The 10,614-nt window shown below is 50.0% G+C and overlaps 1 protein-coding gene across 1 annotated transcript; it reads left to right on the top strand.

The window, feature by feature from the left end:
- Positions 1-84: 84 nt before the first annotated feature.
- On the top strand, positions 85-10,266 carry PPA1 (inorganic pyrophosphatase 1). The gene is made up of 10 exons (XM_029962620.1): positions 85-157; positions 3,121-3,174; positions 3,611-3,730; positions 5,331-5,417; positions 5,702-5,828; positions 6,314-6,441; positions 7,905-7,990; positions 8,218-8,287; positions 9,355-9,394; positions 9,936-10,266. Exons 2-10 carry the CDS (start codon positions 3,133-3,135, stop codon positions 9,965-9,967), a joined length of 732 nt encoding a protein of 243 aa, XP_029818480.1. The 5' UTR covers positions 85-157; positions 3,121-3,132; the 3' UTR covers positions 9,968-10,266.
- Positions 10,267-10,614: the final 348 nt, after the last annotated feature.

The raw sequence follows: 10,614 nt of genomic DNA, 5'->3' as shown, positions 1-10,614 counted from the left end.
CGCCCGCCTCGCTCCCCTGCGCGCCCGCGTGGGTCCTGCCCGCGTGTCCTTCAGCATCTCACTCCCCCCCCGCTTCTCCCCTTGCCTTGCAGAGGATGCCGCCGGGCGATACATCTCCCCCTTCCACGATATCCCCATCTACGCGGACGCCGGGAAGGTAAGAGGGGATCCCGAAACACCAGGGGGATCAGGAGGTCCTGGAACATCCAGGGAGTCCCGAAATACCCAAGGGATCGGTGGGTCATGAAATACCCGGGGATCGGGGGTCCTGAAAAACCCAGAGTTTGGGGGATCCTGAAAAACCCAGGAGATCAGGGGGTCCTGAAACATCCAGGGGGTCCTGAAACACTCAAGAGATCAGGGGGTCCTGGAACATCCAGGAGGTCCTGAAACACCCAGGGAACTGGGGGTCTGAAGTATCCGGGGGTCCTGAAACACCCAGGGAACTGGGGGTCCTGAAATCCCTGGGGATCAGTGGATCCCAAAACATCCAGGGGGTCCTGAAACACCCAGGGATCAGGGGTGGAACACCCGGGGGAGGCTCCCAGCTCCCCACAATGCAGGAGCACCTGAGGGAGGCATCGCCTGACTGTGCAGGGAGTGGGTTTCTTGCTGTCCTGGCCTCGGGTGGAGCGACCCAGGAGAAGAGAATGGGTGATCTCATTCTCATTTTTGCATCTGAGATGTGAGTGGTTGGCTCGAGCTTACCCATAAAGGGGTTTGGGGTTAAAAAAAGCAGTTTTCTGTTCAGCTGTAATATCTACATCCACTCCTATGGGTGCTGCATATTTCAGGCTTGGGGTTTGACTGCAGTGCAGCCACTTTATGCCTGCAGTGTAATCCAACACTGAACAGAGGGTAAGGATGTTGAATTCCTGCTTTAGCATCTCCTAGGACCTTGTGCCTCTCAGAACCTGCCCCATGCAGTGCTGCAGGGCTTTCACATCCTTTCATCAGCCAGCTGTGAGTCAAATTAGGCTGTTCTGAACCAGAAAAGCCCCAGCTCCAGGAAGCCAAAATGGTTGTGATTCATTTTTCACTGACTGCACATTCACTGGCACCTTGAGCTCTCTGACTGTGTTCTGTGCTGTTGTAGCTCATCTCTTCCTCTAATATGTACTAAAAAGCTGTGCAGCTTGAGAAATGCAGTGGATGAGCTAATGTTCATTAGACAGAGATGTAATTCGGAGGTGTAGAGTGGTTCTGGGAAAGGAAAAGAATATTCTGAGTTGAGAGATGAACGTCTAAAAAAGGCAGCGGATTGAGCTACTGAGGTGGAGGTGATGGAGCTACCTGGGGTGCTCCAGGAAGCCTGAGGTGGCTTTTGCCTGCTCAGAAGGGAAATGATGGACTGTAGTCATCAAGGACAGAGGTGAAGCAGTTCCTGTGGCCGAGTGGGGAAGCAGTTTTCAGTGCAGGTGTCTGAAAGGTAACCCCAGACAAGGCAAATCCGGATAATCCTGCTTTGCAGATGCTCGCAGAACAGGGGAGGAAGGAGCAGGGGAGTGAGCACAGGGGTGGGGAGGGTTTCCATGGACTGGTAATGCTTAACAGGGGAAACCAAGCTACTGGTGTTTACCTGAGGCACACAGGGCTGCTGCCAGCACCTCCGTGCCAAGTCATTCAGAGAAAAGAGTCCCAGGCACTGAAGGTCTCAGTCCCCAAAGTTACACAATGGTGCTGATCACACCGGGCCTCCCTCTGTGGCTCGAGTGCCTCTGCACTGAGGTTTAACTCATTACTGAGCAGGTGGGTTGCCAGCTCTGTTACAGAGCCCAGCTCAGAGCCAAAGGTTGTCTCACTCTGTCTGGGCTCCTTGATCTTTATCCTTAGACTCCTAAGACGCTGAGAGGATTGCAGGGTGTTTTTTCCGGTCTGGGGCTGGGCTGTGTTGGTCTTATCTGTACCTGAGTGCCTTGGAACGACCTTGGGCTGCTCACTGAGTGTCTTAGGCCAAGGCAGATCTGACAGTGGGGGAACTCCAGGCCTTACAAAGATGCAGCTCCAAGTCACCTTTCCCTGCCTGCAGAGCCGTGAGCACCCTGCCCAGCCTGATCCCAGTGCCTCATTCCTCTCCTCCAGTTAGGAATAAAAACAGGGTGTACCTTTTTACATGCAAAACGCAAATGAGCAGTGACCCCTGCAATTGAGGGGGGTAATAAACCTCTGCTAGGGCAGGGTGTGAGCAAAGTCAGTGATGCAGCAGTGCTTGTTGCACAGTATCAGTCTAATAATGGCACAATACACGTTCGAGGGACTTTGCTGTGCTAATACAGCTTAAGGTGGGGATTAGAAACCTTGGCCAGGCTAGGGAGCAAGGTTTGACTTTTTGTTGAAAAGCCATAATCTCTTCAAGCAGCAGATGTTGAGGTTCAGGTGTGGAAAAGCTTTTCTGGATGAGGAGGCTGACACTGAGGTCTCAAGAGGCCTCAGCCCAACGGGATCAACAGGAGATGTTTCCAAGCATCACCTGTAAACTAAATACTGCAAGATGTGGTTCTGCATTTCTCCTCCCCCACCTTTATCCTCACACCATGCCACTAACGAGGTCTTCTTTTCTAGGAGTGTCAGCTTGGAGAGAGGGCATCCTTCCCTACATCAGACAGATATTTGGGAGCGATGTCCTCGGTCATTCAGGGCAGAACATAGATACCCACATTATTAAGTTGGTGGCTTGTTCCTGTTAGTCTTATCTTTTCTAGATGGCCAGAGCGGCCCTCGCTGGAACATTAAGCACTTTGTATTTAATAAATATGCCCCAAACCTCCTTTTGTTACGTCCAGGATAGTTTGTGTGCAGCTGTCTTCAGTTCATTTAACCTGCTGTTCTGTGTCCTAGGAATGTGATGGGGATGTTTGTAGGTGGCAACTGATGGAGAATGTGGGGGTAACCTGCAGAATGTGTGGGTAACCTCAATCTGGCCTTTGCTGGGGTCTTTTCTGGGATTCAGCTTTAAGTGATGACATGTGACTGACTGGGCTATGGGAGTTTCATCAGCTGCATCAAAAAAAAAAAAACCACAGAAAAAAATCTTAGGGTTTCATGGGAGCTGGCTGGCATGTGTTTCCTAGTTTAAAGTGTGGTCTTCCTTCCCACTCACTGATGTTTTGCTTTCTTCAGAATGTGTTCAACATGGTTGTGGAAGTACCTCGATGGACAAATGCTAAAATGGAGGTAACTACATTACAGTTCCTAGCAAAGGGGCTTGAGCTGACTAAGTCTTAATCTTTGGCTCTGCTGATTCTCTCCTTCTCAATCCCACCTCCAGAATCAGAGTGGTTTCTAACTTCTCCTGTCAGTACTTGCTCAATGCTAGAGGTCTGGCATGGAAGCTGAGATTGCAGAAGTTTGCCTGGGTATTCTTCTGTGGCTTCTGATTAAAGCAGCATTTTATGGCTCTTAACCCCATGTGATTCTGATGCTTGGGAGTCTGCTGAAAACTATATCCCAGGAGATGGCAATGCAACAGGAAAACGGAGCTGTCCAGTGTCTGCTGTTGGGTTCAGGGTCAGCTCCTGGTCTCTTGGCTTGTCAGTTCCATTAAAAAAAAAAATCACTTATTTTTTCCATAGAGAGCAAAGCAGAGGGATTTATGCAACTTTTCTTTCAGATTGCAACAAAGGAACCCTTAAACCCAATTAAGCAAGATGTGAAGAAAGGAAAGCTGCGCTACGTAGCCAACGTGTTTCCCCACAAGGGCTACATCTGGAATTACGGTGCCATCCCACAGGTACTGTGATCCATCCCAGTGGCTCATCCATGCTGGTGGGGAGGAGGGAGGATGCCTGTTATTGCCACTGTATCAATGAGCGAAAAGCTCAGCAAAGAGTCTGGCCTGGAACGTGGCATTTGCAGCTGGATATGTAATCCTGCTAATTGAGAGAACCTGTCAGGAAAACAGGGGTCTTTCTAAGCAGAAATCCCAACAGTTAGGCTTCTAGCTGATGTTATAAACAAGCTGTCAGAGGATGAGCAGCGGCTGATAGTGAGGTACCTGCTGTGCTGCTCCTCTCCTTGGCTGGACAGTAGCTGGCAGGTCCTTGGATGAAGGAAGCTGTCACCGTGCATCTGGCAATGCAGGGCCTTCAGCTCCTGCCTGGTGAAGCACAAAGAGCTTAAGTTTTATCCTAGTGGTACAGGATTTAGGCTGAATCTTTAAGGAAGATTCTTCTTGCCAACACCCACCACTGCACAGATGTGCTTTCTCAGAAGCCAATTGGCAAGGCGGGACCAACAGATAGGGGCATCTGGACACATGCTCTTAACTGGCTGCTAGATAAAGGGGGACTTGGAGGAAGGCTGTTTGCCCCTGATGTTCTCCAAGGCTGGGGTTTCCTTCAGAGAAATACACTGTCAGTGTGAGATCCCAGGGAAACACTGAATTTGATAATTCTAGTCTTGATAGCAGTGCATGCTGAGCGTTGTCCCTACGTGACTTAACACAGGCTCTCAAACTCGAGTTGTTTTCTGCTCAGATGGATTCTGGAGCCCATTTCTTTGTGCAGAGTTGCATCTTTTGAAGCCTTTACTCTGTCATGTGTTAGTGGATCAAAGTTGTTTACTCATCAGGAGCTTAACACTTCCTTGTAGAGGAGTGTGGTAGTGATTGTGAACGGTCCTTCAGCACCACCCAGGTGTCACTACACCTTCCTGAACACTCTGGATTCCTTCTTTTTATATCTCAGCCCCCTTAGAGGTAGATGCCCCTTATGATGCAAGTGGGCATGGAGTTCTTTTGCTCCTGATCAGAAGCTGTTGTTTTTGGAGTCAAATGCCTTCTGCAGTCCTGTCTTTCAGTTTACACTCACCACTGTGGGTGAGATGGGACACTGGGTAGCACAGGGTGTGGGGCTCTGCATTCTTATCATTTTAATTGTTTAATTAAAAGGAAACAATACACCCTGTCTGTCTTCCATCTCTGCTGGACTGCTATCTGGAGCTCAGGAAACTTCTGTTAAGAAATGAATAGGGAGAGGAACAGGCAGGCAGCCAAATCAACGAGTGTTCTTTATAGATGTGAACTTCACCTTTAGGCAGCTGTGGAACAGAGGAGGAAGTCTGGAAAGTTGTTGAAAAAAGCTTTGTTGAAAGGTTTGTTGGTAGGAGGGAGCAGCTGACCCTTGGCAAGATAAGACCTTTTAACTGGGATTCAAACTTAGCAGGCACAAGTGAAAAAGTAGCCCAAGCACCAGTCCTGAAAGCGAGTGTGAAGTGGGCCATCATCTGTATCCTACAGGCACTGCATGCCTGAAACAAACCTGCTTTTTTTTTTTTGGAGTTCTTGTTCGCAGGTGTGGTTGACTTTGGTGTTGGGTGTTGGTTTTTTTCAGACTTGGGAAGACCCAGGTCACAAGGATGAAAATACTGGCTGCTGTGGAGATAACGATCCGATCGATGTGTGCGAAATCGGGAGCAAGGTAACGCATTCTAGAGGGTAACTGTCTTCTGAAACCTGCAATTAATGTCTCCAAAGTCAATTAGCCAGAGACATTATTTATTTCCTACCTCCTCCACCTTAAGCATGTGATGTTTCCCTCCACTGCCTCTGAAGATTGTTGTTGAGATGAGCCAAGGCTTATGAGCTGCTGATAAGCGAGACCTAATTTCGTGGTACCTGGCTGCTTGCTGAGCTCTTGTACAGCCTCCTGTCGTGCATTCCTTGGATGCATCAGCAGGGACACCAAGGTCTTTGTCCTTGCAGGTCTGCTCCCGGGGAGAAGTCATCAGAGTGAAGGTGCTGGGCACGCTGGCACTGATTGATGAGGGAGAGACAGACTGGAAGATAATTGCTATCAACGTGGAAGACCCAGAAGCAGACAGCTATAATGGTGAGTTACAGGAGGGAGGAGCAGGATTAATGCTTCCCTTTCTCCCAAGAGAGCCTGCAGGAGACTTCCAAGCCAGGACACAGGCTTGCTCCTTCTGTGCCACGGTATTAATCAGGTGTGAAGCTGGAAGGACAGCAGAACACAATGTTTTCAGGCCTACAGCAAAACATTTCACTGCTGTTTGTCACACCTTGTCAGTCCCCTGCACAGCCTGGCATTTTGAAGCACAGTGTGGCTGTCCAGCCTGTCCTCAGTGTCTCTAATCACAGCTAAATGTGTCCAGGCTCCTGGGGGCAATCAGGACTGTGAGGATGAAACACTGACTTCCCTGTGCAGACACTCACTGTGTCTTTAGGGCAGTCTGTCTGAAATGTTGCTAAGGCTGCTTGAGGAGGGGCTGAAAGGGGGACAGCTCAGAGCAGCTGGGTAGAGCTGAGTAAATTCTGTTACTGCTTCTGGCTAACAAACCTCTTCTCCCCGCCTAGATATCAATGATGTCAGAAGGATGAAGCCTGGATACTTAGAAGCTACCGTGGACTGGTTCAGAAGATACAAAGTACCTGATGGAAAGCCAGAAAACCAGTTTGCTTTTAATGAGGAATTTAAAGACAAGGTAGGATCAGCTGTCTTGGTGCAAAGGCACGCTGTCCACACTGAGCTGGGGGGGTGTGGGGACACGAGTGAGCACTGGGTGAGAGAATGGATTTTTATGGAGCTGCTGATAGCTGACTTCAGTCATCCTGCTCTTTTTCCAGCCTACCACTCTTGCTTGTTTCCAGCTTGCAAGAATACTTGGAGAAAAAGCATGTGGTTATTGCCCTGGTGCTGTTGGATATTATCAGTTTTTCTTCTAGATGTCATTCATGTGGAATCACCTCAGGGCTGGGAGCCTCCGTGTCAGAACCAGGGTGGAAAACACTGGGTTTGTTTGCTCCTGCTCTGGAGCAAAGGCAGCTTGACATCAATCACCCTTTGCTTCCCTTGCTCACTGGCTTTGTTCCACTGCAACCTGGTGCAAGTTAAACTTCACTCAGGAGTTAAAACACTTCTTCCTTCAGGCGTGAAGTGTTCCCTCACGCCCTTTGAGTAAGGCTCTGCCTTGGCAGCAGTGTTCCCTGGGTTGGATCAGATCATCTGCTGCTCCTGAGTGGGTGAAATCCTGCTTCTGTGCCCTGCCCTGCCTGTCCTGGTGTGCCTTGAGGGGGTTAGTGAGGTAACTCAACTCCCAGAGCTCCAGACTTGGTGCAGAGGAGGGGAATTCCTCCAAAGCACTGTCTGGGAAAGAAAATAGAAGTCACAAAGGACTTGTCCCTTTCAGCTGTAGCACAGCACTAGGTTGGTTGGGCTGGGACATCTCACTGCCCCTCAGGATAGGTGAAACCAGAATCAAGGCAACCGGAAAATCGGGATAAAGAACCTCCCACATGTTCTGCAGTGTTTTATTTGGCTCTGTAGGGTATCAAACCAGGATATTTATTGCTGGTGTTCACACTAACAAAGAACTGTGTGTGCTTCCTTCTCTAGCTGACAGGTTAATGCTTGAGCATATACTGCTCATTCTTAAGGAAAGAAGCTGATATGCTTGGAAACAAATTCATTTTTAAATAATTGCAGAGCTTGATTAGCTGCGTGTCTCTTCCTGTTGGCCTGAATTATTTGCCTGGAGTGGAGGAGAGCTCCTGGGTAGGCCTGGATCAGCAACTGCTGGAGACAGACCGAGTGGGAGGAGCAGGGGGGTGGAGGTGCTTTTATGATGGAGCAGCACTGGCCCGAGACTGGAATATCTGTGTTCAGTTTCTCTTGGCCTCCAGCTCGCTCAGTGACCTTGGTGTATCCTCCCATCTCAAAAGCAAAACAATTCTCCTTGTAAAATCCTGGTGGTTTCAGCTGTTGTGCACTGGGAGGTTGCTGCACTTCCTGAACAGCCCAGTGACAGAGGAGGTTTCTTTCAGCCTCTTCCACGGCTAGAACTATCTACAATCAGCCTATAAATACTGTTCCATGTGACTGACAGTCTGGAGGAAATGGTCTAGTGCTGCCACGTAATGTGGTGTTTGTTCTCATCTCCACCCTTAGGATTTTGCTGTGAATGTCATCAAGAGCACTCATGAACACTGGAAAGCTTTAATAGCAAAGAAAACTGACGGGGGGGAGATCAACTGGTAGGTTCATGCTCATGGTACTGTGCACCTTCCTTTTCCCTGGACAAATAACCCTGGAACTCCCTTTCCTGAGTGGTGCCATGCCCTCTGTTAGCTGCTGGCTGTCCCCCCAGGCCTTCCCCCTCAGCTCGGCAGCTTTAACAATAATCCTTAATATTCCATTATTCAGTACTCCCGGGGGAGGGACCAGGCTTGCACATTCTCACAAGGGTCCCTCTCTCTTCTAGCACAAACCTGACGGTGTCTGACAGCCCCTTCTGCTGTGGCCAAGACTGTGCAAAAGCTACTGTGGATGCAGTAAGTACAAATTTGAGCGCCCAAGCATCAGGAAAAGTGATATAATTTGTATAAACTGCCCTCTCTGTGTGAATGGCACATTGCATGCTCAGAATTTTTTAGGTGACCGAACACAGCACCTGTGTCTGATCAAACAGGATGGATGGTGGAGCAAGCCAGGCATTCCTCCAGAGGCTTCTCCTTGCCCTTAGTCATCTGGAAGATGGAATCCCAAATGGAGTTTGTGTGAAGGACTAAACTTCTGAACCAAAGCTTGGCTGTCAGCTTTTCAGAGAGTGGTTAAATATTTGGCCTTCCAAGAGCTTCACAGAACAGGTCCCTCTGAGAAAAGAGAGTGTGATTCCCTAAAGCCTTGCAGCCAGGGGCTTTGCATCCTTTGGAATGAAAAGCTTGGTGTTCCCTGTGTAGTACTCCTGTCCAGCTTCGGGAATTAATCACATCTCACTAGGCTTGTAAAGTGCTGCTGGCAACCCAAAAGGGGTTAGAGGAATGGGACAGGAAAATCAAAGTGCAAATCTTGCCTCGGTGTGTGGAAACGTTACTGGAAACCTGAGGCTCTCTGTAGCCTCAGAGAGACTTTTAAAACCATCACCTTTGGTTTTAAAGTGCTGGTATCCTCTGGTGGCATCCTGATTAATTTGTGTGTTTTTGGAAGTACAGCCCCTGTGGAGGGAATGTCACCACCCAGGGATCCTTCTCTGGTTTTGGTTGTTAAAAGCTCTTCAGAGGAGTTTTCCCAGTGCTTTGTGCTTCTATTCCTCCATCACATTGTAGGTTTATAAAAAAAGCAGCAGCTGTGTAGATGTTGGAGTGGTACCTGCTCGTGGTGGGAAGCAGATGGCACTGCAGCCTGTGCTTGGAGCAGAGCACCTCTGGCATGTGGGGCATCTCTGGAATGGGGAGGCTGTGGGGATGGCAGGATGCTGCTCAGTTATTCCCTCACAGCTGATCAGCACTGGCTGCCACAGGATCTTAAATGGTGCTCAGGGAAGATTTGTGCAGCCCTACGAGGTGTAAGGACAGCCTTGGTCAGCAGCTGCTCTCTGATAACACCTTTCTTGTTTCAGGCACCGCCATGTAAAGCTGCCAACCCGATCCCACCCGAAGGTGAGTCTCAAAACCCACCTTTACATCCCAGTGCAGAACGGGGGCTTCCTCAGAGGAATTATCAGTAGGAAAATGAGGGTCTCAAGTGAAATCTGGACGTTGCTGTAGCCAGGGCAAGGCCCAAGGGCCGACTTAAGGAGGGTGTTGAGAGCCCACTGCTGCATGGCAGGAAGAGGAGCTAGGTTGTCACTTCCAATCCCTTCCTGGGGAATAAACCTGTGGGAAAATGGATGTCTTGGGAGTCCCAGGTAATATGGCTCTGCCTCCCTGGGTCAGCTGAGCCAGTGGGGCTTGCTGTCCTTGCCTGAACTGAGTAATGGATGCTCCTAATGGCAGCCTGAACCAGGGTGACTCCTTGGGGAAAACAAATCAGTGTAAACAGGGCTGTGCAGGAACCTGTTTGCTGTGCTGTGGAGCTGTTGGCAGGAGCAGGAGGAGGCCCCTGAGCTGGGGGTGACACACACACAGTGCCGTGTGACTCCCTAATAACCGGGTGGCTCACAGAGGACTAACCCCCTCCTTCTTTTTCTGCCCCACACAGTTGACAAATGGTTCTACTACGAGAAAAACTAAGTCCCGAGGACGGCGGCGAGACAGCCGTGTCCCTCCCTCTGGGGAGCCGCCACATGCAGGAGTAGCCCAGAAAAAATAGCTTCAGTGTCAACAAGGAGACCTTGCCTGTAACTTTGCTGATTAGAATTACGTACCTAGCAGTGACGTGCCAGCTGCGCTGGGGTCCGGTGGAGGCCAGAAGACATAATTTATAAAATCAAAACACCCTGCTTGCGCGTGGTCGTGTGCTCTGAATCGTGAGGGGAGGTCGTTCACCCGGTACGTGTGTGGATGCTAGAAATAAAAACTACTGGATCCGACTGCTGTGGCATTCCCTCTCCTTCCCCTCCCCGGGGCCGAGGGGTCACAAAACCATTTGGGGTGGAAGAGAACTCGAGCCCAGCCTTTGCCTGCTCATCAGCTAGGCCGGAGCACTGAGTGCCACGTCCGGTGACTCCGCCACCTCCCCGGGCAGCCCCTCCCAGTGTCTAAAATCGCTCTTTCTGTGAAAAAATTCTTCCCGATGTCTGACCTGAAACCTCAGGACCACGTCCTCTCATCCTGACACCTCTGGGGGTTGTGACCGGGGGGGAGGGTGTTTATGGGGTATCGCAGTAGCGCGTCCCTCGCAGAGGGAGGGAGGGGTGGCGGGGAGGTCTCGAACCCTC

This window comes from Manacus vitellinus, unplaced genomic scaffold (assembly GCF_001715985.3).
Source record: "Manacus vitellinus isolate BGI_N305 unplaced genomic scaffold, ASM171598v3 scaffold_48_pilon, whole genome shotgun sequence".
Taxonomy (NCBI): domain Eukaryota; kingdom Metazoa; phylum Chordata; class Aves; order Passeriformes; family Pipridae; genus Manacus; species Manacus vitellinus.
The sequence above is the reverse complement of the archived record's forward strand: the minus strand, read 5'-3'. Positions and strand labels throughout refer to the sequence as shown.

Excerpts from the sequence above, each read along its gene's own strand:
- PPA1 (XM_029962620.1), top strand. The coding sequence starts at position 3,133 with ATGGTTGTGGAAGTACCTCGATGGACAAATGCTAAAATGGAG. Across the intron at positions 7,991-8,217 it reads GACGGGGGGGAGATCAACTG|CACAAACCTGACGGTGTCTG; the intron begins GTAGGTTCATGC and ends TCTCTCTTCTAG. Across the intron at positions 9,395-9,935 it reads CAACCCGATCCCACCCGAAG|TTGACAAATGGTTCTACTAC; the intron begins GTGAGTCTCAAA and ends TGCCCCACACAG.